General features: G+C 59.7%; 1 protein-coding gene across 1 annotated transcript; it reads left to right on the top strand.

Moving 5' to 3' along the window:
- The first annotated feature begins 7,076 nt into the window (after positions 1–7,076).
- On the top strand, positions 7,077–21,595 carry MXD4 (MAX dimerization protein 4). The gene is made up of 6 exons (XM_063107797.1): positions 7,077–7,208; positions 7,295–7,394; positions 10,732–10,761; positions 16,533–16,647; positions 17,743–17,905; positions 18,320–21,595. The coding sequence occupies exons 1-6, from the start codon at positions 7,145–7,147 to the stop codon at positions 18,475–18,477; spliced, it is 630 nt and encodes a 209-aa protein (XP_062963867.1). The 5' UTR covers positions 7,077–7,144; the 3' UTR covers positions 18,478–21,595.
- The last annotated feature ends 4,310 nt before the right edge of the window (positions 21,596–25,905 follow it).

The following is a 25,905-nucleotide window of genomic DNA, read 5'->3' as shown; positions in this document are numbered from 1 at the left end:
CCGCAGGATGGAGAGGGTGGGTGCCCCTGCCCCCCGCTATCCTCCCCCGCGAGGGCTCCGGCGCCCCGGCCGCCTACCCTCCTTATCCACCAAGTCAGAGGCGGGAGACGGAGTGGAGGATCTGCTGTCCAGAGGGAGGCAGGAGGGGCGGCCTGGACATGACCCGATCCCTGGAAGCCCTCCACGGGCCATCCTTGGTGGCCTTTGTGAGGGGGTGGGAGGAGGCAGCCCCTCCCTGAGCTGCCCTGTAGGAAGGCTGGGGCCATAAGAGCCCTCCAATGAAGGTGATCGACTGTCCTGTTCAGAAAATGAGGGGTTTCCTGGACCGAGGGACCTTCCTTGCTGATCTCAGGAGGTTTGGTCCCTCTATCCTTCTACGGGGCTATCCCCACCCCAAGGGCAGAGCCAGCACCTGGGGGTAAGAGAGCTTGGTCTAAGGCAGAGTCCAGCTCAGGAGGGGTCGGGATGGGAGGGCCCGCTGCTGACCCGCAGCTGGGACTAAGGGTTGGGAGACCCTGGGCGGGAGCGGGGAGAGTGCCGGGAGCTCTGGGTTTGGAACCAGCCCTTGCGAGCCAGCCTCAGGACCTTGTGCGGGTCAGCCTTCCCAAGCCTCAGTTCCTCCATCATCACTGTCATTTTTGTCCTTCCTGCTACTGTTTTGTGAGCACTGCTGTGTCCCCGGCTTTATACCTGTTGTCCCCCCTACTTCCCAGGACAATCCCTGGAGGGAGCAGGATCCCTGTGTTACATATGGGGAAACTGAGGCTCACAGAGGTCAGTAAGTGGCAGAGCTGGGTTGTGGGCTTCTAGGAGGGTCCTACAAGAGGCAGAAGCAGAAGTGTCCTGTGAAGTGAGGAGCACTAGCCCCAGCTGCTTGTGCCTGCAGGCTACTTCCAGGTAAGGCAGCCCGGGAGGCAGGAGCCCTCCCAGCGCTGGCAGCTGGAGGAAGGCTGGGGGCCGCCAGAGCCAGGCGCCCTCACTGCCTTCTCTGGGCTATGCACAGGCCCGGGACAGGGTGCACCAGTGTTCTCTAACACCCCAGCCCCACCTTCCATGCCCAGCACCCCCTGCAGGTACTCGGGGACCAGATGCAGCCTGCAGCTCCCCACAGGGAAGGCCTGAGGCAGAGAGCACCATGCATGACCTGGGGGAGGTGGCAACAGGGTGGGGAGGAGGAGAGAGGCCCTACTCTGTCCTGCCCCCTCCCACTGCAGGCTCAACTCCATGCCCACAGAGGTGGCTCCAGAGGCCCCCCAGCCCACCCACATGCCTCTGGCTTCCAGAGGTACCTTGTGGCTGGTCTCCCTGGGGGCTCATCTGTGCACCTAGCTGTTCTCAGGCCCACCCTGCTTCCCTTGTGGACCCCAGGCCAGCAGCTGGTCCTGGCTGGGAGGCAGCGAGTGTCCCCACCCCAACCCAGCTAGCTGTGCTCACTCCTGGGCTGAGTGGGGGTAGGGAGACCATGAGCCCAGGAGCAGAAGGCCCTGGGGCGGCATGGGGCATGCATGCAGAGGAGGCTCAGAGGGACCACTGGTGTCCTCAGAGTGGTAAAGGTGATGGAGGCCAAGCGGAGGGGTGGGTGTGAGGCATGGACCTCCCCCTCCCCATCCTGTGGCCCAGCCTTGGGCTCCTTCCAGGGTCCCAGCTATAGTCCCTAACGGCCACCAGGGGGCGTCCCACCCCACAGCGTCCTCTCAGTGCAGCCTGGCTTCTAGGGTCCTGCCTGCATTGGGGCAACTGGAGTGCTTCTATGCAAGGTCGCCCCACTGTGGCCAGGCACCCCAGGTCTGAGCTGAGCCCCCAGCACATCCAGACCCAGTGGCCAGGCCCTAGTTATTAGGGTCCTACAGATAGATGGTGGAGGGTCCAGAGAGGCCTATGGCTGATATAGCAAGGACGGAAGGCAGGGCAGACCATGCCCAGGTGGCTCAGGGAGGCCAGGGAAAAGGGGTTCTAGTTAGAGCTGGACACCCACACTACCAGGGTTGGGGGTGGGGGCTCACAGCAACCTGGAGGGGGGCCTAGTGCCCCACTTGGGTCCACCTCTGACTTTGCCTGTTCTCCAGGCTGTTCAGTGGGAACTGGTGAGAGGTGGGCAGGGCTCAAAGTGGCCACCCCATGCCACCCTCATGCCCCAGAGTCCTGGAGGCACTCCCAGGCCCACTAGGCCCACCTCCTCCAGGAAGCCTTCCCAGATAGCAGCCCCTCCCAACCCCCACCCCCCTGCCACATACACACATTTTCACGGCTAAACCCCTATGGTTCCTGGGAGGGAGACCTGCCCCTCTACCCTGGGCTTGTCCTCCCCAGGCCTTTGAGAAGAAAGGGCCTTCACAGCTGTAGAAGGCCTGGAGCAGCGGCAAGGCCAGGCTGGGTCCCCCTGTCCTGCTTGGCCTGAGCCCAAGCCCATCCAGCTCTCAGTTCTGGCCCTCCTGATTTTGGAGGCCACCCCCAATGACAGTATAGCAAGTGCCTTAGTCTGCACCCACATCCCTCCTTCATAACCTTTTTTTTCCTGTAAAAGTTGTTTGTTTCTTTTTATTGTCTTTATTTTTCCTTTTTATATTTTTTTATTCCTTTTCTTAGTTTTAATTTTATTTTTTCCTGTAAAAATTTTGAAAGAAAATTTTGTTCTGCTTTTGGACATATTTCGCTACAAAAAATTCATTTAATTTACAATTTGTCCAGGGGACATCAGCATAGTGGGAAAACCTCATAAAGCGAGAAGAAAATCTACCCCACCAAATGCTCTCAAATATTATAAGCTGTTTTCTTATTTTACATTTAAAAATAATGTTGACACTATGTTAGTTACATAGACATTTAATTACATCCTCACGCATTTTGGTTTTGCTGTCTTCTATTCGTGCGCTGGAGACAGTGTTTTCCTGAGTGTCAAACTTTCTGGAAGGCCCCAGATGCTCAGAGGCCTGGCCTGGTGCCCACGGCTGGCGAGCATGGGCAGCTGCAGCTCCACCCAGGATCTGACCGAGACCCTGTGTTGACCGGCTGTGACCGGCACGTCCCCCCTCCCCTCAGCCCACTTCCTTGTGGGCGGCGCCAAGGGCTAGAAGCACTGGCTGATTTGGAGCCCCTGTTCGCATTCGTGCCACTTCCTGGCACCCCATGTGCCCAGTCCACTGCTGCCCAGGGCTACCCACACATCCTTCATTGTGCCCCCAACCACCCCAAGAGGCAGGTTCTGTCGCTCCCGTTTTATAGCTAGGGAAACTGCGGCTCAGAGATTAAGTGACTTGCTCAACTTCTCATGGCCACACTGGAGTCCATGGTGGCTTCGGGAGAGGGATCCAATCACAGAACCGCCCTAGGACTCCCGCGTGGTGCCGGCACACAACCAAGCCTCTCAGGGCACAGGAGCCAAGACTTCTGGGGGGCTGGGCACCTGCTGAGCTGGTCATGGCTCCCTGGGCCAGCCCACAGACTGAGAACCCGTCTGCAGGGAGCGTCTGAACCCACCCCCTCCACAGCGCAGAGGGGAGGCGGGCTGTGGGCGGCGGAGGATTCCAACAGGAGGAGGTGGCAGAGTGCTGGGGCTCCTATGGTTGCAGGGAGAGCAAGCCAGTGACCCAGGAGGTGGAGTCAGGGCCGGGTCATCCTAGAAGTGTGGGAAGGAGGCTCTGGAGGAGGGGCCTCAGCAACCTTTCCACCCTGGTGCGGTGCGTAAGAGGTGCTCCTGATGCTGTGTCGAGGCCCTCAGACACCTGAGAAATCGTGGGCATGTTCCCAAGCCCATGTGCATGTGCATGTATGTGCGTGCGTGTGTGTGTGCGTGCGTGCGTGCGTGTGTGTGTGTGGTGGCAATGGGAGGCTGGTGATCCTGGGTCCACAGAGAGGAAGCTGGACCCAGTAGCATTGGGAAGGCTGGGAAGTTTTCCAGAGTCTTCTTTCCATCCCTCTCCTTAGGGCTTGGATACCCTCACGGGATTCTGGGGGGTGGGAAGTGAGCCAGCCTTTCCCAAGCTGGACCAGGAATCCTTCATTCCACCCTCCAAATGCCTCAAGAGGTGGGTACAATTATCCTCATTTTATAGTTAGGGAAGCTGAGGCTGGGTTGGGGGTGGGGGCAAGAAAACACAGGAAATCCAGGCAGATGGAGACTAGCCAGCCCCACCTTCCATCCAAAATTAGGGAAGCCCTTTCTGGATTCAGGCTCTGTCCCTTCTGCTGGAGCCGCTAGCTGGGGTGGGGTAGGGAGGGCTGGGCTCCCCCACAGGGCATTGAGGGAGCACAGACAGTGGAGAGCCCAGCTGGGCTGGGGGCATACAGGATGGGGCAGTGAGGGAGACATGGGCTGGTCCAGGGGGCAGTGAGGGGGACGTGGGCTGGTGCATAGAGGGGGCTCAGGGTAAGGTAGGGTGGTCCCCCCTGAGATCAGGGTGGGAGGATTGGGCTCCAAAAGGGAGGAGGCCAGAGATATCTGCCCCCTCTGGTTCCCACTGGACAGGTCCAGGCTCTGGAGAAGGGGCCCAGAAGGTCTGGGCAGGTCCCAGAGAGGGGGGTGGGCAAGGGGGCATGCGGCCTGGCCTGGGGGTGCAGGGAAGGCGCCCCAGGAGATGTTGAGGTCCTGCTGGAGACCTGACCTAGGTAAGGGGGCAAAAGGGTAGCCGGTTCCTGTGGGGGCTTGGTCCAAGTGGCCAGCCTGCACAGCCTCCTCCTCCCCAACCGCCCCGAGGGCTTCGAGGGCACCTGTCCCGCCAGTGCTGACCCATGATGCCCCTGCTTATCTGGGGAGCGGGCACATTGAGGCCTACGGGTGGAGACCTCGCCATCCCCACCAGGTACAGCAGCTTCCAGGTCAGCACGAAGTGCCGCAGGCTGCTCCCTACCTTCCTCTCTCACCTCTGCTGTGGGGACCCCACCAGGACGCTTCTGCCCACACCAGGCCCCAGCCAGCCCCAGGCCTACGCCCCTCGCTCACCTCGTGGCACCCAGCCCACTTCTCCCCCTGGCTTCCACAGGCTCCCCCTGGCAGTGGCACCCACACACACACTCCCACAGGCAACAGGGAAGTGCTCAGTCCTGCACATGGCTCCCAAAATGGCCTAGGTCGAGGTCAAACACGCAGGTGCTCTGTGTAGTCACACATGGGCACCTGCGCTGCCGGCTGTGGTGCAGAGCAAACCTCATGCCCTGTGTCAGGAAGGGGAGCATTGCGCTCAGAGCGGCTTTCACGCTAGGTGAGGTGCACTACCCACTGGGCAGTCAGAGCAGGGGCAGAGGAACCTTGCAAAATGCTGGCCACCAGGTGGTAAGCCCCGGGTCCCCAGACCCCAGATGTGCTTGCTCCTCCCGGGCCCCCTCCTTTACCCCGCACAGCAGACTAGCCTGGAGGTTCACAGCACTGAGTTCCTGTTAGGGGCTCTGGCCTGGCCCTGGGGAGACTGGGCAGGAGCAGGAAGGGCCTGGTTAACATCGAGGGTGTTATTTTAATGTCCACATGGCGCTGCTCATGGTGCACCCCAGGTCCCCGCTGGATCCTGTGGGGCTCTGTGGGAGCACACATTGTTCTTAACGCCACTGCACAGGTCAGACAGCTGTGGCCCACAGCCCAGCAGGTCTGGCTGGGCCAGGAGGTGGCTTTGGTCTCCACACTCCTGTGTCACCAACCCTGGGTCACGTGTAAGAGAATGCTAATCTACATCCTGCTGGGATTTCTGGGAGACCCTAACTTTAGGCTTCACGGTTTCCTTATCTGTAAATTGGGCGTGCAGAAACATACAAGGAATTCACATGAAGCAGTCATACTGGCCCAAGGACCGAAAGTGCTGAGGTTTTAGTAGTTTTGTTCTGTTCCACTGGCAGCAGCCACCACCGTCCAACCCCAGACTTAGAACTTCTGTAGGGAGGTCCAGACACCTTATGCCGCAAAACTCTCCAGCCTGCTGCTCCCGTCCTCAGGAGCTCCTAAGCCACCAACCTCAAAAATCAGTGAAAGGGAAGATTGAGGGACACTCAAGGGAGGGACTGAGGCCAGTCTGGGGCTGCCCCTGAGGCTGCCAGTTCCTGCACCTACTGGGCCAGCCTTAGTGTCCTGGTCACTGGGGTGGCCAGTCGTCCCACTCAGGGCAACTTCCCTCCCTAGAAAGCTTCCTTGGCCAGAGGGGGCCAGCGCCTGCCTCTCGGACTGTCTCCGCCCTTCCGAACAGACGCGCAGCACTCGGCCCTCCGCTCTCGGGAGCCTCTCACTGTCGCCGCAGGTCTTCGTCGTCTTCTCTACGCCTGGGGCCCCTCCTTCAGCCCTGTGGTCCACTGGACAGCTCTGAACGACCCTCCCGCTCCGGGCCTCTGTGTCCCCACTGACACCTTCAGAGAAGCCTGGCTCTTAGGCTCAGACCGTCTGCGTCCCTCCCCCAAGTCCCGGCCTTTCCTGGGGCCACTCTGCGTCGGGCGGAGAGCGGTGTCGTTTGCAGCCCCACGCGGGACCGCCGTCCTCCCGCGGAGCCAGTGCTGCAGCCGCCCGTGTAACAGGTGTGTGCGCGCCGCGCGCACTCACCCGGCGGGGCGGCGGGGCGGCGGGGCCATCGCGGCCCGCATCGCTCCAGGCGCTCCCCGCGTCCTATCTGGCCCCCGCGCGGGGCGGCGGCAGGCGCTTCCTCCCGGCAACGCGTCCGGCCGGGACGCCCTCATTGGCCGCGCGCCCCGCCGCCGGCCATTGGTCCGCGGTCCCTATTTTACATAGGCCGCTCTGGCCCAATCGGCGCGCAGCGCCTACTTAACATGCATGCCGGCCGCCAGTCAGCGAGCGCGGGGGCCGGGCCACCACGTGCTGTTGCTAAGCTTGGGCTTCTAAATTGTTACTACCGCGGCCGGCCAATCCGAACCGAGCTTCGCATCTGTCAACATTCTCGGCCCGGCCCGAGGCGCTCGGCCTGTCCCCATTGGTCCCGGCCCGGCCCAGCGCCCGCCCCCGCAGCCGCAGCGCCGGCTGCCATTGGCCGCACAGGCCGCCGCTCGCCCTTATGTGTCAATTTGAGGGCCTGAGGCGGAGGGTGGCGGCCGAGCGCAGGGCGTCCGCGCGAGTCGGGAAGGGGAGCCGCCGGGCGCGCGGGGCAGGCGGCGAGCGGAGCCGGCCGGAGCGGGCCGGGCAGCGGCCGCCGCCGTCCCGGGGCGCGCGGGCGGGAGGATGGAGCTGAACTCCCTGTTGATCCTGCTGGAGGCGGCCGAGTACCTGGAGCGCAGGGACCGAGGTAGCGCCCGCGCCCCTTTGTGCGCGGAGGGCGGGCGGCGGGCCGGGCCTGGGCGGGGGCCCGCTGACCGCGCCGTCTGTCCGCAGAGGCCGAGCACGGCTACGCCTCGGTGCTGCCCTTCGACGGCGACTTCGCCAGGAAGAAAACAAAGGCGGCCGGCCTGGTGCGCAAGGCCCCAAACAACAGGTACCGCCCCCCGCGCGGCCGCCCCCCGCCGGGCCCGCAGCCAGGCCCCTCGGCCCGGCCCGCGGCCCCGGACGCACGGCCGGCCCCACCCGGCGTGTCCCCGGGCCCGACCCCCGGCCCCGCCCGCGCCGTCGCCATCTTCCCGCGGGCCTCGCCTCCCGGCCTCTCGCGTAAACAGTGCCACGCGTACAGCCCGCCGCCCGGGTCCCCTCCCGCGCCCTCCCCACCCCGCGTTGTTCTGCACCGCTGCAGGCGGGAAGAGAGTTGTCGGGGGCGCTGGCCGGTGCCCCGTGGGTCCGGGGAAACTGAGGCTCGGCGCAGGCCAGCCCTGAGCGCTGCTTTCCGCGGGTGGGGGGCCGTCTCCCGCTGATTGTCTCCAAGAGCCCCCACCCCCGGGAGCCTGGACAAAGAGGGCACGTGGAGGCCCTGCCCAGGGTGCCCACCGCCTCTGCTCTGCACCCTGACACGGTGAAACTCCAGTCAAAGGATAAGGGTTGCCTTCTTTGGGATTGGAGGCAGTTTTAAGGTGGAGGAAGGGGCAGGCTGTGCGGGACAAGCTCCACGAAGTAGCCCCTCCTGGCACCAGCTACTACCTGCCCCGTTGGGCTTGTAGTCAGACTGCATGAGCCCTAAAGCTGGGTGCACACACACCCCTGGGGTGGGGGACCCCGGGCCAGGGCTTCCCTGGGGCTCCCACTCTCCTAGCTGCTGTGAGGATCAGGCACACCTGGCACTGTCCAGGGCCACCTTGGCCCAGACACTCCCATGTCACCAGGCTGGGAGCTGTGCTTTCGAGGGGCTTCAGGGCCCCTTGGCAAGAGGGTGTGGCTCATTCCTGTGGCCTGCCTGTTCTTGGGAAACAGAAAGACTGGCACAGGGACCCATCTCGCTGGCGTCCTGGGCCTGGCAAGGAATTGGTTGAATCTCAGCTGCCCTGCCTAGGAGCTGTGTCTGAGTCTCCTCAGTGAGCAAGCCAGGCCCCTGCTGCTGGCTCTCACTGTCCCAAATCCCTGCCACTCTGGAAAGCTCTGGAGTATCCAAAGCTGGCCACCAGAATCCTAGCTGAGGCTCCCTGGGTGCTTCCTCTGTACCAACTGTTTCACATGTACAACTCATTAATCTTCCCCCAGCCCCACAACGGACATGTTATATTTACCTTCATTTTATGGCTGAGGAAACTGAGGCACAGAGACTCAGCTGCTTGCTTGGGGCCAGTTACCTGTCTCTGGTGACTCCTGTTCCTGAGCAGGGTACTGGCCTTCCACATTCTGCTGGGATGGAGACCTTGGGGCCACTGGGGAGGGATGCAGAGGGTCTCCCCGGCCAGGGTGCACCTCCCCTGTGGCTGCTCTGAGCCCTACTCCCCCAGTGACTGAGGCAGCCTGAGGCTGACAGACAAGGACCCCTTCTTGGTGGTCACTGCCTTTGGGGCTGTCCTCAGCCAGCCTGGATAGGGAGCTGGGGCAGAGCAGGGGCCAGAGGGTCCCACAGGTGAGGGAAGGGACCAGGTTGGGAGGAGGGCAGCGGGGCTGAGGGCAGTGTTGGGGTGGACATGGACAGGGCTTCAGTGGTTGCTGCAGGCTCCTCAAAGGTCTTTGGGGGCTGTGGTTCAGCAGGAGGAGGCTGGAGCCAGCCTGCGCGGGTCAGGTTCCCACAGTAATGTGGGAAAGCACTTGGCACGTCCAGTGGGGCTAGTCCTACCTCTCTCCAGGGATGGGATGCTCCTGGGACCCACATAACAAGCCTCCCCTAAAAGGGACCCTCGGGTCTCTGGACCGAGGAGGAGCTCCAGGAGGGGCAGTGGCCCCTCTCCATCCCCCAGGCTCTGGGATGGGCTCTAGCTCAGCGCCATCCTCCCAGGACACTTCTCACCAGAAGCCGGGTGGGCTTCTCTACATCGAAGTGCTCCTGAGACCCCAGCGTCCCTCATGAGCCAGGCTGTGGTTTGGCAGTGGGACAGCCCCTGGCAGGCTGGTGAGGAGCATGTGGCTGTGCGCCCTCCTGGCCTCGGCTGGCCTTGGCCCCTTCACAGGCTCTGAGGCTCTTTGCCCAGCCCATGTGACCAGCAGGCCCTTGAGGACCCTGGAGCCTGGGTCCGGAGGCTCTTCTGAGGCTACACAGGGAGGCCCAGGGGCAGGCGGCCATGGTGGGAAGAGGGATGCCTAGGGCCCCAGCTGGCCACAGCAGGTGGTAGAGGCAGGCAGGATGGGCAAGCACTCTGGCCTGAGGGGTGGGGACAGGAGACGCTAAATTCCAAATTCCTGAAGCAGGAGAGAGTGGGGGCAGGCAGGCAGTGGTCAGCAGAAACTTCAGGAAGGAGCAGAGGTTGGTGGGGTCTCGGGACTCTGGGTGTGCCCCGGGATGGCCTGAGCTCTCTTCCCATGTGTGCAGCGGGCTGAGAGGCCAATGGGCCCTGGCTGGCCTGTGGGGTCCCCTGGGACTGGGAGAGTGAGCTGGGGCTTGGCTCTGCTGCCTCATTGTCCTGGAGGGCAGTGCTGTTGGCACTACCCCCATGGTGCTCGGTGTTCTGTGCCCCTGTCAGAATGGGCCAGACAGGCGGGTCTGGAGCAGCAGGCAGGGCTGCTGTCCCCAGAGAGGCTGAGCTTGGGCACAGGGCAGCCAGCCCTTGTCAGGACCTGGCCCCTGAGGGAAGGGGGAGGGCTGGTCTCTGTGTCCCTCTGTGCCCACTAGCCCAGGAGGCATCCATGTCCCAGAAGCCCCCCTATGAGCTGATCTGGCTGAGACTGCTGTGTCCCTGGGTGTTCCCATCCGTATGGTGGGCTGTGATCACACAGGGTGTGAGACCAACAGGTGGTGATGTCAGGACAGGACCACTTGTCTCCCAAGGGCCTGGCCTCCATGCTCCATGCTTAACCTGCCATTGGCCCTCTCTGTTGGCCCATGTTGGTTCCAAGGACAAAGCTGGCCTTGGGGAGCAGAGAAAGCAGGTGGACAAGTGCCTGGGCAGCCGTGGGGGCACTGGGGTGGGTCAGCCCCAGGTCCAGCTACCGCTGCTCCCTGGGCCTCCCTGACCCTTCTGGAAGGGGGCTGAGATCTTCCTGCCAGCTGGATCTCCCATGGGCTGACTAGGTGGCCCTGGGTGCCCTGGACCCACCTGCACCTCTGTGCATCCCCATCCCATCCTCACGGCTCAGTGCGTGGTTCCCCCCAGCCCTTGGTTGGCAGCTGCTCACCTGCCCCAGCCCTCACCGTCCTGGACCATCCTGGGGCCCAGACCTGCCCAGCCACTGTCTGTGGGCACCTGGTCCTCTGACTAGAGCTGCCGTTTGGTGATTGGGCAACAGAGTGAGCTCTGTCTTTCTGTCTCTCTAAACAGGTCTTCACACAACGAACTAGAAAAGCACAGGTAAGTGACACCCCTACCCGCAGTCCCCCATGTGAGCTGCCTGACACGCTGGCCTGCCCTTCTGCTGAGGTGGTGCTGTGGCCGGCTGAGCACCCTGCCACCCCGGGCCTGACTGTCCTGGGTACAGCTGACTATGCCGCCAGGCTATGCCCTCACTTGGGAAGGGCCAGTCTTAAAGGAGGGGACCAGGGTCTGTTCTCAGGCAGTCTCATGCTGGGAGGCAGGGAGCAGGGGGCTCTGGCCTGGCTTTGGGGAGCTTAGCCCAGGGGCCAGAGCCAGATGGGAGTCAGAGCCTTGGAGCAGGGCCCCTTGTGCTGTGTGGCAGTCAAGGCCTGCTCTCAGGAGGAGGAGATAGGTTTACTTTGGAGTGTTTGAGCTCCTTTGGGACAGCCCTTGAGTCCTCGGGACGATGGCCTCTGATCAGGAGGATTCAGCCCTCTTGATCGGGGTCTCTGCCCCTGTGCCTTCTGGGGTCTGCCTTCCAAGGAGTCTTGCTAGAGTCTTGTTCGAGGGGCCACTGGGGGACAGCCAGTCCCAGGCCACATGGGCCTGCTGGGATGGGATTCCCATGTGAGCCTGGCCCAGGGCAGAATTCAGGTGGGCTCCACTCGTGCCACCCATAGGCTGCAGGGCCAGGTCCACCAGGCAGCACAGCCACCTAGGAGTCCCTTGCTCCAGCCCCAGTCAACCCAGAGCTCTGCGCATGACACTGCTGTCAGCTGTCCTTTCCTTGGCTGGCGCCAGCTTGAGGCTGCTCAGGCTGCTCGGGCTGCAGACCCAGCTCTGCCAGTGGGGACGAAGTGGGGATGAGCTCATGGGGTCTGGGGGAGCCCCTGCAGACAGGTGCCTCTGGCTGCCAGCCAGAGCTCCGGTGGTGCAGAGGCAAGTTGGGCCAGACAGCCACAAAGGCAGGAGCCCCTCCCATGCCAGGGTCAGGACGACCCCTTGAGGGACGCTGGGTGACAGTGCTCTCCTGACCTTTGCTCCCATCTGTGAAGTGGGTCAGTTCTTCCTTTCCTGGCAGGGGGCAGGTCTGCATATGAGTTGAGCCCTCCCCAGCTGCTCTGGAAAGGTTTGGAGCTCAGCCAGTTCTCCACCTCCCTCCCACCACCCACGTCTGCACCCACAGCAGCACCAACTTCCGCTCCCCTGGGATTTGGGCCCCTGGCTGTGGCGGGTGGCTGGGCAGGGACAGAACGCTGTGTTCTCTGAGGAGCCGCACTTCCTGGACTAGTCATGTGTGTTTGGGGGGTTCCGTAGAGGCCGCAAAAGTGGGGGCAGGTGTGGGGCCTGTGAGAACTGGGCAGACCTGGAGGTGCTCCCAGGTCAGAGGAGACCAGCCTGGCCTTGACCTGGACCCAGGAGCCTGGGCAGGCACAGTGGGGGTATTCTGGGGTGGCTTCCAGGAGGTGGTGCCTGGGAAGACAGCCCATCAATAACAACAGACAGGGTGGATGACATTGGGGAAGGCAGGTGGCCAGGGCATGGCAGCCTGTGGGGAAGGACAAGGGCTGACCTCTGAGCTCTGCAGCTGCTCCTTGACCCTAGCGTTGGCCTCTGCCATCTCTTCCCAGAGTTCACCCTTAGACTGGGCCTCAAGATGCAGAGTGGGGATGTGTGGGCAGCCTGGGGTTCTCTGTAGCACCCAACCCCCTGCACAGTGCAAGGGTCTCTGTCCCTGGCTGGCCAAGAGGTGGGTGTGGACAGCCTTGAGCCACCCACAGGCCTGGAGCGTGGGGCCCTGGCAGGACCTCCATCACAGCCTACCTGGGGCTGGCCCAGTGCCGAAGGTGGATGCTTCTGGCTGCTGGCCGCAGGAAAGGCTGTGTGCTATCCTGAGGAAGGAAGGAAGCACCTGGCTGGGCCACCCTGCTGGCCCCAGGGTGTTGGGCCCTGGACACTGCCTTCCCTGGAGGTGTTCCCTGGCTAGGGCCCTGGCTGGGACTGTGGGGCTCCCCCTTGCTGGGCCTGAGCTGAGCCCAGCTTGCCCTGTCCCACCCAGGCCCTGTTCCTCCTGCTTTTCCTCCCTTGCAGGTGAGCAGTTCCAGCAGATCTGGTAAGGCCAGCACGCAGCTGCGAACCCCAGTGGCCTGGGGATCATGGAGGCCATGTGTTTCTTGGCCTGGTGATCCTCGTGGGCCCAGCTCCAGGCTTTGGCCTTAGCAGGTGTGTGGGGAGGGGGCCCTAGCCATTCTTCCTGGCCCTCAGCATCCCCCTGGAGTGGCAGGGCCCATCCCAAAGGCCAGTCCAGAATCCTCAGTTGGACCCCTGTCCCATGTCTCTGCAACTATGGGGTCCTGGGCAGATCCCCCTGGAAGGTGACTAATGTGGCCTCCCCCATCTGCTTGATACAGCCACATGTGGCCTTTATAAATACGCAAGGGACATATGTTTGTTAGCAAGAGCTAGAGATGCAGGTGAACAAGGGCGAGAGTGGGAGGTGCCCCTGCTCCCTGTCCCCCGCCCCAGAGCCCCAGCGTTCAGCATGCGTCCTTGCTGCCTCTCCTCCAGCAGCCAGGCCTGGGGTGGCTGAGTGTGGCTCTGCCAGCCAGCGCAACTCTGCCGCTCAGGTGCCGGGGACCTGAGCCCGGAGCTAGGCCGTCTCTGAGGAATAGGGTCTTGTGGCCAGAGGCTGGGCTATGGCCAGCTGCTAGAGATGGGAGCTATGATTCACGCTAATGCAGTGAGTCCCAGAGGTAGGCTCAGCCTCCTGAATCCACACAGGCTTCCTTCAGGAAGCAGTGGGTTTTAGAAGCTCCTTGGAATTCTCGGGGACAGCTGCAGGGTGCTTTCGGAGGCCTGGGGCACTGCAGCGGCTTTAGGAGAAGGGCTTAGCAAGAGCCCCGTGCGGCCCTCAGCTGTGAGGCCTTGGGGCTCACAAGGGTGGGGACCTACCCAGGGCCCCACCCTGGCTGGTTCCAGGCCCCGGCCCCAGGCTGCCCATCACAACTGCTGCCTAGGGCAGGGAGCCAGGGTGACCTGTGCAGCCTGCAGCCCTGGCGGTGGCTGTCCTGGGGTTGGGTGGACATGTTGTTGAGTTTTAAGTGCTGCCCATGTATGGTCAAGCGGTCTCTCTTTGTCTCTTGAGAAGCGTGTTTCATGATTTCTAAAGGGGCCTGTTTACGTACCTCCCTGTACCCCCACCCCCAGAAACAGCGTCCTAGACACTGGGAGGACGAGTCCAAGTCGCCTGCTTCTCCTTGTGGGCACTGATATTGCTAATCAGATCTAGATGAGAAGGGGAATTGCTATTGCTGACTTGATCTCTCACCCGCCGCCTCGTACGTGCTGCCCACCTGTGTCTGTGCACACTCCCCTGCCTCCTGGTCCCCGCTGCCACACGGGACAGGACGCCTGGCAGTGCTGCCATGTTCCTGGCCATGCCCCTGTGCTTAACACGTGGGGATCTCCAGACAGCACTGCAGCGAAGACCGGGGGGGTCTTTGCATATGGGGCCGAGGGCAGGGGCAGGGTGGTTTTGTAGGACCAAAGTTCTAGAAGCAGAAATGCTGGACAGTGGCATCATGAAATGATAAAGCAGCTGATAGCCCCTCAGAGCCCCGCCCCCGCTTGCTGTCCCACCAACATCTGTGAAGGGTCTGGTCGGCCACTCCCGTTTGTTTCGGCAGGTGGGAAGGGTGAGAACTAGGATCTCCTTGTTGGAGTTTTCATTTCTTCGGTTACTCGTGCCAAGGAGTCGGTTGTGTTAGGTCAGCCACTCATGTTGTGCACCTTGCGCGTGTGTCCTCTGTGTGCTGTGACACTGAGGAATTCCTCTTTTTGTTTTTGATGTGTGTGAGCTCAAAGTATCATGAGTACTAACCATTTGTCTTTTCATGTATTCCAAATGTTTTTCTATCATTATTTATTTTTTAGCTGTGTTTTTTCTTTTTTGTACAAATGTGTCTTTCTCTGATTGTAATAGTAATATGCGGTTTCTTTTTAACATAGAAAATCTGGAATATGCAGAAAAGCACAAAGCTAAAGAAATAAACATTGCAGTCGCCTCGCCTGGAGGTGCACGCTCTCTGCCCCACTTGTTCTGTTGAGTCTCCTGTGTGCGTCTGCCGTTTTATTTTTTAAACAACATTGGGTCACTATCACCTATGTGGTTCTGTATCCTAATTCCTTCACCTAACGTTCATGATCTGAAAATTTAGACACACTAAAATGATAATGCAGTTGTCTCTGGGTGGTGGAATTTTTGGTACTTTTTATTTATTTTTGTTGTTGCTGATTTGCATTTAGAAATTTTTCCACAATGATTATATAGTGCTGATGTAATGAAACAGTGGGTTGTCAAAATTGCCATTCACCATATAATGAGTGGATGGGGAAGGAGGGCCCCTAGCAGTGTCCTCACTTGTGGCCTTAGTCCCAGTGGTGGCTGCAGGACAGTAGGAACATGACTCAGGACAGGGCCCTCCCTGAACAGAGAGAGCTGTTCTCTTGCACAGCTGGCACCTCTTGTCCTACGGGGCAGGTGAGAAGTGCTTTGTCAGCAGAAGGTGCTGGTGGGCGTGGGTGACAGGCTAGAAGCCATGGGTCACAGCCCTCCTCCTGAAGGGTGGGGCTGTCATCACCCTTCTGCAGGCTCTCCCTGCAGCCAGCGGCCCCTCCTTCTCTGGGCTTCAGGCTCCTCCTCTGTCCAAAAGAAACAACTGTCCCTGCCCGCTTTTCTCTCAGGTTCTCTAAGACTAAAGGAGACTGGGTTTGCTGAGGCTTCAGAATGTAAGGAGCAGAGGTGGAAGGTGGGGACGCTTGGGGAAAGGAACAGGTGTGGGCATTGGCAGTGGCCAGGCAGTCAGGCAGCCCATTTTCAAAAGCCTCAAAAAAATATTCCTGCCCCTTGGCCTGGCAATTCCACTAGGAATGCACCCTAAGGTCAACATCGTGGGTTCGGATGCAACCTCAGCAGCCTGCAGGACCGGGCACCTCTGCTACTGTGCATCACTGTGACGAGAGCCTCTGGCGCCCTGCAGTTACTGGGCTAGGTGGATGCACGTGGACTGGCAGAGGTCACAGACCATCACAGTGGAGGCAGAGTGTCTTGGGGGTGAGCTTAGCCCCCTGCCCCCCAGCTCCACCGGCCTGCTCTCACTGGTCTGCCCTCCCCCGGACCAGCAGACCAGCTGTGGAGGCAGCGTTTCTGCAGGGGCAGATCCAGCATAAGCCCAGGCCCCTCTCCCAAGGCGCCTGATGAGCAGGTGCTGCAGGATTGTGGCATATGAACAAGTACCACTGAGTGTTATGGCCCCAATTTTGTTAAAAAAAAAAAAATTGACTCATCTTTATGGAAAGAGGGACAAAATCTGGAAGGAAGCGGTTTCCCAAGGGATACCCAACTCAGGGATGGAGGGGCTAGTCCGTGGCCCTCCTTTGACCTGGATTGACTTATGTTTCTGTGGTGACAAGAGTGACCACAGAGCACACTGTGCATGGCGAGGTGGGCAAATAGAGATCTTGTTGAGTCCTGACCAGCACTCCTCGCCTCTCCCTGCCACCCTCCTTCACCAGCCACCTGGACTCCATGCGGAGAGCGGTGGCAGCGTGGCAGGCAGGAGCTCCTAGGTGGTGCCTGGTGGTGGCACTCAGCAGCTCTGCAGGGCCGTGGGACGGGGCTCTGCTCGCGGAATGAGAGGGCCATCTGTGAGTGCCAGCTGCTTCTGGGGGCCCGGCTGGCCACCTCCCACCTTCCCCAGACCACCTTGGCCATCTCACCCATGGGCTTTGCCACCCCAGCCTGATGGTTCTGTCTCTGGCTCTTTCAGACGAGCCAAACTCAGGCTGTACTTGGAGCAGCTCAAGCAGCTGGTGCCCCTGGGCCCTGATAGCACCCGCCACACCACGCTGAGCCTCCTGAAGCGTGCCAAGATGCACATCAAGGTGAGCACCTGCGCCCTCTCCCCACTGCTGTCGGTGTGGCTGATGCAGCCCAGCCTGTGCTCCCTGTGGGAGCACCCACCAGGGCCCTGGGTGGCCCTTTGACCAGAGGGCCAGAAGGAGGGTGGGAGCTGCTGGGCAGGTACATGTCAGGGCCTGGGGGTCTCTGGTGGTGGGGTGGGGGGAGGACAGCAACAGGAACTGCCTGGGGCCAAGGAGGTTACGTGGCTTGTGTTGGTTTTTGTTGGGTGGGCCCAGGGTAGGAGGAGGTGGTACAGTGGGCAGACCAGGCTAGGGGAGGAGGAGCGAGGACAGATGGCTTTCTGGGGGCCTGCAGCATGAAGGGACATTAGCCGGAAGGAGAGGTAGAGAGGCCAACCAGAAGTAGACAGCCCTAGTGGGGGTCGGGGGGCGAAGGTGAGGGCTGCTGTCCAGGGGCTGCCCGTGGACCTGGGCTGGGGGGGACATCGCTTAGGGCAGTCCCCCCAAAGCTTTGAGACTGAAACCTGCTGGTCTGGGAGTCTTGTGACATCCAGGTCAACCAGGTCCTCCTCTGCCTGCCCAGGCCTGGTATCTGGGTACCTCCAGACAGGGGTGGCAGGAGTTTTGAGAGAGTCATAGTCAGGGCCCTGGGGACCCTCACAAAGCAGGAATATACTGGGAAGATTTAGAGAAGGTGGGGGCAGGGTGTGGGGACTGTGGCACAGGCGTGGCACAGGCCAGGATCATGCAGGAGGAGCTGCTATGGGCAGGGCTGTGCTCCAGGAGAAGGTGCCAGCCAGAGGCCGGGCAGCACTGTCCTGGGCCTTCAAGCTCACACCTGACTCAGGTTGACCAAAGCTGGTTGGCAGCTGTGGGCATTCTAGAGCTGGTCAGCAGACAGCACAAGGCCAGAAGGTGGCAGCTGGGCGTGACTGCCCAGCTGGGGTGCACGCCAGGCCTCAGTGGCCAGCAGGACAGGGCACAGCGTGGGCTCCAGCCTGGCTGGGCCACGTGGGGGATAGGGATCCTGCCCTGCCCAGGCCGCAGTGCCCCAGCGCCTGGTGGGGGTTTGCCCCATCCCTGCTGCCGTGGGCTCACCGCTCCTCCTGTCCCCAGAAACTGGAGGAGCAGGACCGCCGGGCGCTGAGCATCAAGGAGCAGCTGCAGCGGGAGCACCGCTTTCTCAAGCGGCGCCTGGAGCAGCTGTCGGTGCAGAGCGTGGAGCGTGTGCGCACGGACAGCACCGGCTCCGCCGTCTCCACGGATGACTCGGAGCAAGGTAGGGGCAGCCTGCCCAGGCGTTTGGGCATGTGTGTTGTACAGCTCCCTAGGTGGAAAAGGCGGTGCCTGGGGGATGGGATTGGCATGATTCTGGGTGACGATAGGGTGTCCCCAGTGTTGTCTGAGCACCCTGTGTGCAGTGGCTCCTTTATTCCTCACTGTCCTCACACAGAAGGTGCAGGGCGAGGCACACGAGTCACAGGCTGAGCTCGGTGGGCAGTGCGCTTCAGAGGCAGGGTCTTAATCGGCCCATCCTAGCATCTGACACCTAAGGGCCCAGATGAGTCCCTCTCCACTGCCATCCCCAGAGCCTCTGCTTCCAGAAAAGGGAGAAGTAGGCCCTGACTTTGAAGAGAGCCCCAGCTGGCACCCTTGGAATGCCCTGAACTCGCCTCCTCTCTCTTCTCCCCAGAAGTGGACATAGAGGGCATGGAGTTTGGCCCTGGAGAGCTGGACAGTGTTGGCAGCAGCAGTGACGCCGATGACCACTACAGCCTGCAGAGCAGTGGCTGCAGCGATGGCAGCTATGGGCCCCCATGCCGGCGGCCTGGCCGCCCCGGCCTCTCGTAGGCCCCATGCCCTCTGCTCCTTGGCCTGCCTGCCCACCTGGCCACGTGTGTTGCCCTCCAGTCCTCCCTCAACCAATGCCAGCCTCTCCACGGGCCCACTGCTGTGCCATTCTGGAAGCTCCAGCTGCTGCCTGGGCTGCCCGTCTCCACCCGCCTGCTGGTCAGGGCCCACTGAGCCGCCCGCCCCTCCCAGCTGGCAAGGCCCCCTGCAGGGAGGCAGGGCCCAGCTTCCACATCCCGGAGCCCAGCGTAGCCGCCCACGGTCTGTTCTAATTCCTAATCATTCCAGAAGTATTAAATGTCATTGCTGCAAACCTCGGCAGGGGCCGTGTGAAGGGCTTAATGACCACCGCGGGGAGCTCAGGCCCCAACCCTGGAACTCAGGAGAAAGGAGTGGACCGAGGAAGGAAGTCACGGCTGTCTGTCCATTCATCCATCCATCAGTCCCTGTAGGCTTCTGAAGCATGGACAGAGGGATCCGTGAAGGGCGGGACTTGGGTGAGCACCGTGGGGCAGGTGGGTGGATGCGGGCCTTCCCACCCTGCAGGTTTCAGGAGCCAGGGCTGGACTGCTGGGGGCAGGCTGGGCCACCCTACCCCAAGCTGGCTGGCTTCCACTGTGTTAGGACCGTCAGGCTTACACATGCGTGTACCCAGGCACATGCCCCCACACCCACATGCATACACATACGCAGACACACGTGGGCAGCCAGAGGGCACATGTCCTGGGGAGGTTGGCCTTCAAGGGTCACCTAGGCAAATGTGGCCCCTGGCCTGTGCCTGCCCAAATGGCCCTTCCTGGTCTACACAGGAGAGGGGCTTTTCCTCCCGGCAGGGGCCCATGTGAGCTCGGCTGGTGAGTTGCAACCACTGGGTCCTCAGGGGCTTTCTCATCTCCCTTAAAAAAAAACAAAATGCAGCACTGCCCAGCAGCCCCGCAGGGCTCCATGCAAGTCCTGCCTGTGCCGCCTCAGCTGTAGAGAGGCTGTTCCCAAAAAATTTTTAAAAAGAAAAAAGCTCTAAAGACTTTTGGCCAAGGGATGTTAGTGTGTGCTGCCTCTCTTTCCTGTACGAGATTTTTGTATTCTATTTTCCTAGCCGTTGTTACGTCCTTGTTTGCCGAGGGGTGGGAGCAACCCAGCGTCTCAGGGACCCGTCCCTCTGTCGGTCGTCATAGTGTGCCTTGTGTCCCGTGTCTGGTCCTGCCCCCTTCACCAGCATGTCCCGCGTGGGTCCCAGGATGCCCCAGGCCTGCCTGGAAGGTGCCCTCCTCAACCCTCTCCAGGGTGCAGTCCCAGCAGCCACAGCTTCCTGGCTACAAATGACACGTAGAGGCCTGTGTGGGCAGTGTGGCTGCTTTCTGTCACCGGCAGGAGGGGCGGTGACCTGGCTCCAAGTGTTGCCCTTTCCAGAGGCTGGCAGGGAATACCCACTGTGCAGCCTGGGGGCAGCAGACCAATTGGGCGGGGCTTGCTTGCTAACCAGAGAAGTAGATTCTCACCTGTAACCCACCTTGAATGCCCCTGCTCCCTGGCCTGGGGCAAGGGCTCCAGGGTTCAGACTTTGGCAGCTGACAAGACAGTGTTCACCCTGGGTGGTACAGGCCTGGTGTAAGGAGACTCTAGCTGGCCTGAAATCCTTTGTCCCTGGGGACCACACAGCAATACTTGGGGGCGGGCCGTGGGGCTGACCCCCAGCGGTGCCTGCCACCTCCTCCGGTGCATTTGTAACCAATTTCCAAATCGTGAGGGAGAATTCATGTTTATCTTTAGTCATGCTGATGGACACCCCACCGTGGGTGGCCTATCAAGGCAGAAGGGGCCCTGGAAACAGCTCTGGCACAGAACCTGCCCTGCGGGGCTTGGATGACAGGCCAGGGGGTACATGGAGTTGGGAGTCTGTCCAAATGTTTTGCTGGCTGGTTGTGAGGAAAACTGTCTCCTTCCAGCCCTGCGGGGGGATTAGGAGCGCCTAGAAAGGGTCTTCTGCCGTCTGCCTGAGCATGTCCACCCAGCATTCCTTTCAAGCGCCCCAGCACCCTTGGAGCAGAGCAGGAGCACCCAAGTTTGAGAGCTGGCTTGGGGAACCAGTCCTCAGGGGGCCCTAGGACGGTCTGTGCTCTGAATTCTTAAGCATCAGCTCCCCTCTCTACCCCACACTTGGCACAGAATCTCTACCCCCACACCTCTAGGCAGCAGAATCCAACCCACTGCCAGCCGTGGCCCCCCTTGGCTGACCTTCCTGGCGGCTCAGTGTGGCTTTCCAGGCTGTGGCTCCCCTGTGGACTGGGGTGTTGACCTCACCGGCCACCCAGGGTTGCTATCTGGCTGCCCTCCCTGCCCCCAGGAGCTGTGTGAGGGGTGGTTGTCCCTGATGTAGGGGCTGGTGCTAAGTTACTCACATATCCCTGTCCCCCGCCAGCTCCTACCTGCCATTTGCATGGGCTGGCCATTACTGGTGGCCACAAGGACCCATGGGGAATGTTGTGCCTGTGGAAAGCAAATGGGACTGCAACAGGGCCACTGGGGGTGTATGTGCCCTCTGTATGAGCCCTCCCATGCCCATGTGGGCCACTGTGGTGCTCCGTGGCTGAAGTTCTGGAACCCCAGGCTTAGGTTTGGGTCCCCCACCCTACTGGGAGGCAGCCCCCACTGCCCTCATGCAGCCCCAGCTGGCAGAGGAGGGAAGGGTGCAGGAAGGCTTTCCTTCCACAGCCCCCATCTCATGACAGCATGCTCGAGCCTGTACTCCTGGGCTGAGCAGCCAGGCAACCAACTGAGGGCCGCTCCCCTCCTGTCTGCCCCAGACACTCCCCGTCCACTGGGCTGGGCAGGCTCTCCTACCACCTGCCTCTCTCTGGTCAGCCAACTGGGGTCCTCCTCCTCACTACCTGCACAGAGGATTCTGACCTCTGGCCAGCAAGTTGCCTCCCGGGCCCGAATCTAGGGCACTAGGGCAGGTTCCGTGCCAGAGTCTGCGGCCACACAGGGGCCTGGTGCTGGAGAGGTGGGTGTGTTACAAGATCCGCGCTGGAGAGTGAAACGGGGCCCCCACCCACCTGTCCACTGGTGGGGCTGTGCTGTGTCATTCTGTCATTGTAATATAAATACAGATTTTTATACCTCACCGTCTGGCTTCCGGCTCTTTCCATCACTGTGCTTTGCTCCCTTCCCCTCAGCGTCCGATGGGGATGGCGAGCCTTAGCCTGCGGTGGCCGGCATGCTCCGGCCCCAGCCTCTGCCTCTGTGAGGCCCGCCGCAGCTGCCTCCCTGGACACCGGCACACCTGGACTTGAATGGGGCTGGGAGTCGAGGCGGAAGTCCCCACTTACCTGCTTGCCAGTCACGCACTGTCTTTGCTGGCTCTTGGGCTTTGACCCCAGCCCTGCGCTGGGCACTGCCTGGCTGAGGACAGCTTGCCCCTTAGGGTGCTCGATGCGGGCCTCCCTGGTCCTGTGCCCTCTGCACCTCTGCCTCCTGCCCTCAGGACCTGCTGTACTGAGGGGGTGTGAAGCAGTGTGGCCCACTGTCCTCTTCTGCTGGCCATAGTCACGGGGACCCAGGCTCCTGTTGTGCCCATTGAGGGGCAGGGTTAGGGTGAGGTGGCAAGACCACAGGCAGTGGGAAAGCGGCCTTACCCTGTCCCAAGCAACAGGGCTGGCCACAGTGACCCTGACTGCCCGATGCCACACAGCAGGGATCCGGCCCATTGGAAGGAACCCACCAAGGGAGCAGAGAGTTCTGATCCGGTGAGGGCCCAGGGTGGGGAGAGTGTGGGCCCAGCTCCCCCTGACACTGATACTGAGAGAAAGGAGTATACCTGGGGACTCAGCAAAGGGTGACCAGAGGGAGGAAATGCCTGCCTCGAGTGTGGGGAGGTATGGAGCAGGATGGCCAGGGCGGGATTTCCTGAGAGCGTGGAGGCGCCACACTGGACACGTGGCAGCAGTGCGCTGGAGATGGCCCAGGGGGACCTCCTGGCAGGTGGTGGGGTGGCCATGGGGGAGGACCTCTAGAGGCCTCGCAGGAATCAGAGTGCCTTCCTCCTCTCCCAGTAGGCCACAGCAGACTCTGGATTCCTGAACCCGTGTGAGCCCCCTGGGGGCCCTAGAGGCAGTTAGCGGAGGCACCACCAGAAAGAAGAATGACCACCACCACCACTTTCTGTTGGGGGCATGTGGGCACCAGGGGCTGTACCAAGCACTTTGCATAATTAGTGCCTGGTGTGCTCATGCTGGGCTCATCTCACAGATGGGGAAACTGAGGCTCAGGGAAATTATCTCCTTCCCCAGCTCATCTGACTAGAGAGTGGTGGGTCTGGGACTGGACACCCCCTCCCCACCATCCTCTGGGAAGGCCCTCCAGATCCCCCCGATTCTCTCTCCACATCTCATCTTCCTGTTTGTTGATTACAGCAAGTGCCCCCCACCTGCCTGCTTCCAAATCCTTCTGCCCACTCTCTTGTTCTTGGCAGCCAGAATGACCTTCAGCTGGTTTTGTTGCTTCCCTCCCCCAAATCATCCTCTGAGTCCCCATCACCTCCAGGATTTACCCAAATGCCTGCTCACTCCCCTTTAACTCAACCCAGCCCACCCCTCCACTGGCTTCAGCCACCCACCCCATCTGTCTCTCTGCACTCACCAGCTCCTTCTGGACCTCATGGCCCAGCTCAGGGAGGCCTCCTCTGGGAAGTGGGCCTTGAGTCCCCTAGGTCCCTTCCCATCACGTTTTTGGGACTATGGCCACCCAAATTAGGTGCTGGTCTAATCTGGGTTAATTGCCGGCAGGGCCTTTGCACACTGTTCCATTCCTCCTTTCCCAGTCCCTAGCCAGGCCATCCCCAGTGCACACTGGCCCCACAGGAATCTTTCCAGAATGTAACGGGTTATGCCACTGCCTGTTGAGCTGCAGGGGCTCTCAAACTCTCCTTCCTTATTGCCTTCAGCCTTCTCAGCCTATCCCGAGGTCCTTTACAGACCCCATGCCCCTCCGATGCTCCTCTGCTCCCCCATCCTTGCCAGCCCTCTCCACCCAGCCACTTTGGTGAGCTCCTTCCTGGTGGTGCTGACCCAAACCCACTCCTGAGTTTGGGGACTGAGTTTTCACCTTTGTCACATGAATGTCAAAGTGATGGAAAACAAACTCTCTTCTCCCACACTCCTCCAACCCCGTGGTATAAGCATGGGCTTTTGCTTTCTTCTTAATAGGAAGGATTAATAGGAAGAAATGCCACTTTCTTGCTCAAATGGAAACCCAGAGTCTCTCCGACCACCTCTCACTGGCCCTCGGGCCCTCCAGGGCCTGCTGCTCCTGAGCCAGTTCTCTCTCCTCTTCTCCCCCTTACTGCAGAAGCTGCATCTCTTCTCTTGCCACCTTTTGTCACTTCTGTTCTGCAGAATCATGCTTCTAACACAGGTCTGAGAATGTCACTCCCCTGCCTAAAAATGATTCTCATTCCCCATTACTTGCAGAAATACAGTCTTGCCACCTTCACTGAAAGCTACATCTAAAATCAAATAATATCTTTAATATTGGACTGTTACTTCTGAAGTTTTAAACTGGTTTGAAAAGACATTGTCCAAAACTTAAAATACTTTTTAATCAATAGGAGAAAAAAGCTTCCCACAGGAAAGAGAAACAGCAAATAGCAAAAACACTTGATCCTCACAGCCCTGTGTTTAGATCCATTATATTTTTATGGGCTTTCTCAAGAAGGATTAATTCTTAGGTTCCCTTTATCTTTTGACCCCACTAAAACCCCAAATGATTTTGACTGGAGGAAAGCAAGCTTGTCCTGGAAATAAATGTAACATATTTGCTTTCTTAAATTCCAAACGTAAGGTCAAGAAAACCTTCCAAGTCTGTATAGTTAAACCTGTTGTGGTGGTTATGTGTACTGTGGGGGCTGCTACCACTGTAATTTTACTTTATATTTTTATAGCTTTTTATGATCCCATAAACACCTTTTGAACAAACAACTACGGTCAGCAATTAAAAATCAGATGGAGAATTTGTGGGCCTGACAAACCACCCAGGAGTCACTAGAAAAGTGGGTTTCTAGAACTGCCTCCGGGGCTCTGGAGTCCACTCCTCCTGCTCCCCAGGGATATCTTTCTATAAAGTAGCCCCTTTTCTTTCTGGCATCTTTAATTCTGTCTCCTCTGAGTTCCTCCTCACAGTCTACAAATATCCCCAAGTTCCTCCCATTTTAAAACAAAACAAAAGGCAAAGTGCTCCCCTCAGCCCTGCGTTCCCACCCCCTCATCTTGTGTCACTTGTTCCTTCTCTCCCTCCATGTCTCTGCCTCCTCAGCAAAAATTTCTTGAAGTCTCCGTCTGCACAGCCTCCACTTCCTCCTGGCTGAACCCACTTGACTCCCCTCCCCTGTTACATACCCCCCCACTTCCAACCTGGTCCAGTGACCCCCACCAGGCCTCCCTGGTCCAGCTCCTCTGGTTTCCCTGCCTCCAGGCTGGGTCCCACTCCGTGAATTTTTTCCTCTATGTTTGTTTTTCAGAACATTTTAGGCTTTATTGGCTTTTAAAAGGGGAGGATAAAAAAGTAAAACAAATGAAGAATTAATGGGAAATATCTTTGACTCAAGATTAATTCACAATATCTGTCTTAGAATATTCTTTTTTCTCTCTTTAAAATATATATAGAAAAACTATCCAGAAAGACTTCTACCTGGTCACACTAGACTAGAAAATTGCCTAACATGCCACCTTAGGGTCATTGGACACTGGGGGAGGGTAATACTGACTATTCACTAAAGACCAAAGACAACACCATGCAGATTTAGATTAACTTGTAGAAGACTGGTAGTTTGCAGGTTATTTTTGTCTGGTAGAGAGGCAAACGAATTCTGTCCAATACAAAATATGTCCAAATACAAATGATAACCCAAAAGGTCTGGTTTCACTGGACTGTAAGGCATCAACCAGCTTTGCATCAAGTTTAGCAATCTGATTTCAGCACTGACTCATTGATTTCAGCTTTGACTCCATACGCATCCTGCTTGGCAACAGGTTTCCAGCCTTCCTGAGTTAACTACATCTCCGACACGTAGCCACTCTATGTGTATATGAGTTATATTCTTAACATTTTGAGAACGGGGTTCTGGAAGAAGTCGGCTTCTGCTTAGTGGACACGTGAGGTCACGTGAGGTTTTGCTCAGTGCTTAAGTGCTGCTGCAAAATAGTGTCACTGTAAAAGATTCAACAGCAAATTACCGTTAGAATGTACCAGCCCCTGCTGATCGCTCGGCTGCAGCCGGCGCTCTTACACCAACCTGGGCGCTTCCTTTCTCCCCACAAAGTGTCATTGGAGGGTGGGGCCTGGGAGGCTCGCTGGGGACAGAAGCGCGAGCAGGACAGTAAGCCGCCCGGAGGAGCAAGGAAGCCCCGCGGCTCCCGACGCCGCGCCTGCGCA

Source organism: Cynocephalus volans, chromosome 9 (assembly GCF_027409185.1).
Source record: "Cynocephalus volans isolate mCynVol1 chromosome 9, mCynVol1.pri, whole genome shotgun sequence".
NCBI lineage: Eukaryota > Metazoa > Chordata > Mammalia > Dermoptera > Cynocephalidae > Cynocephalus > Cynocephalus volans.
This window is presented reverse-complemented; position numbering and strand designations above follow the sequence as displayed.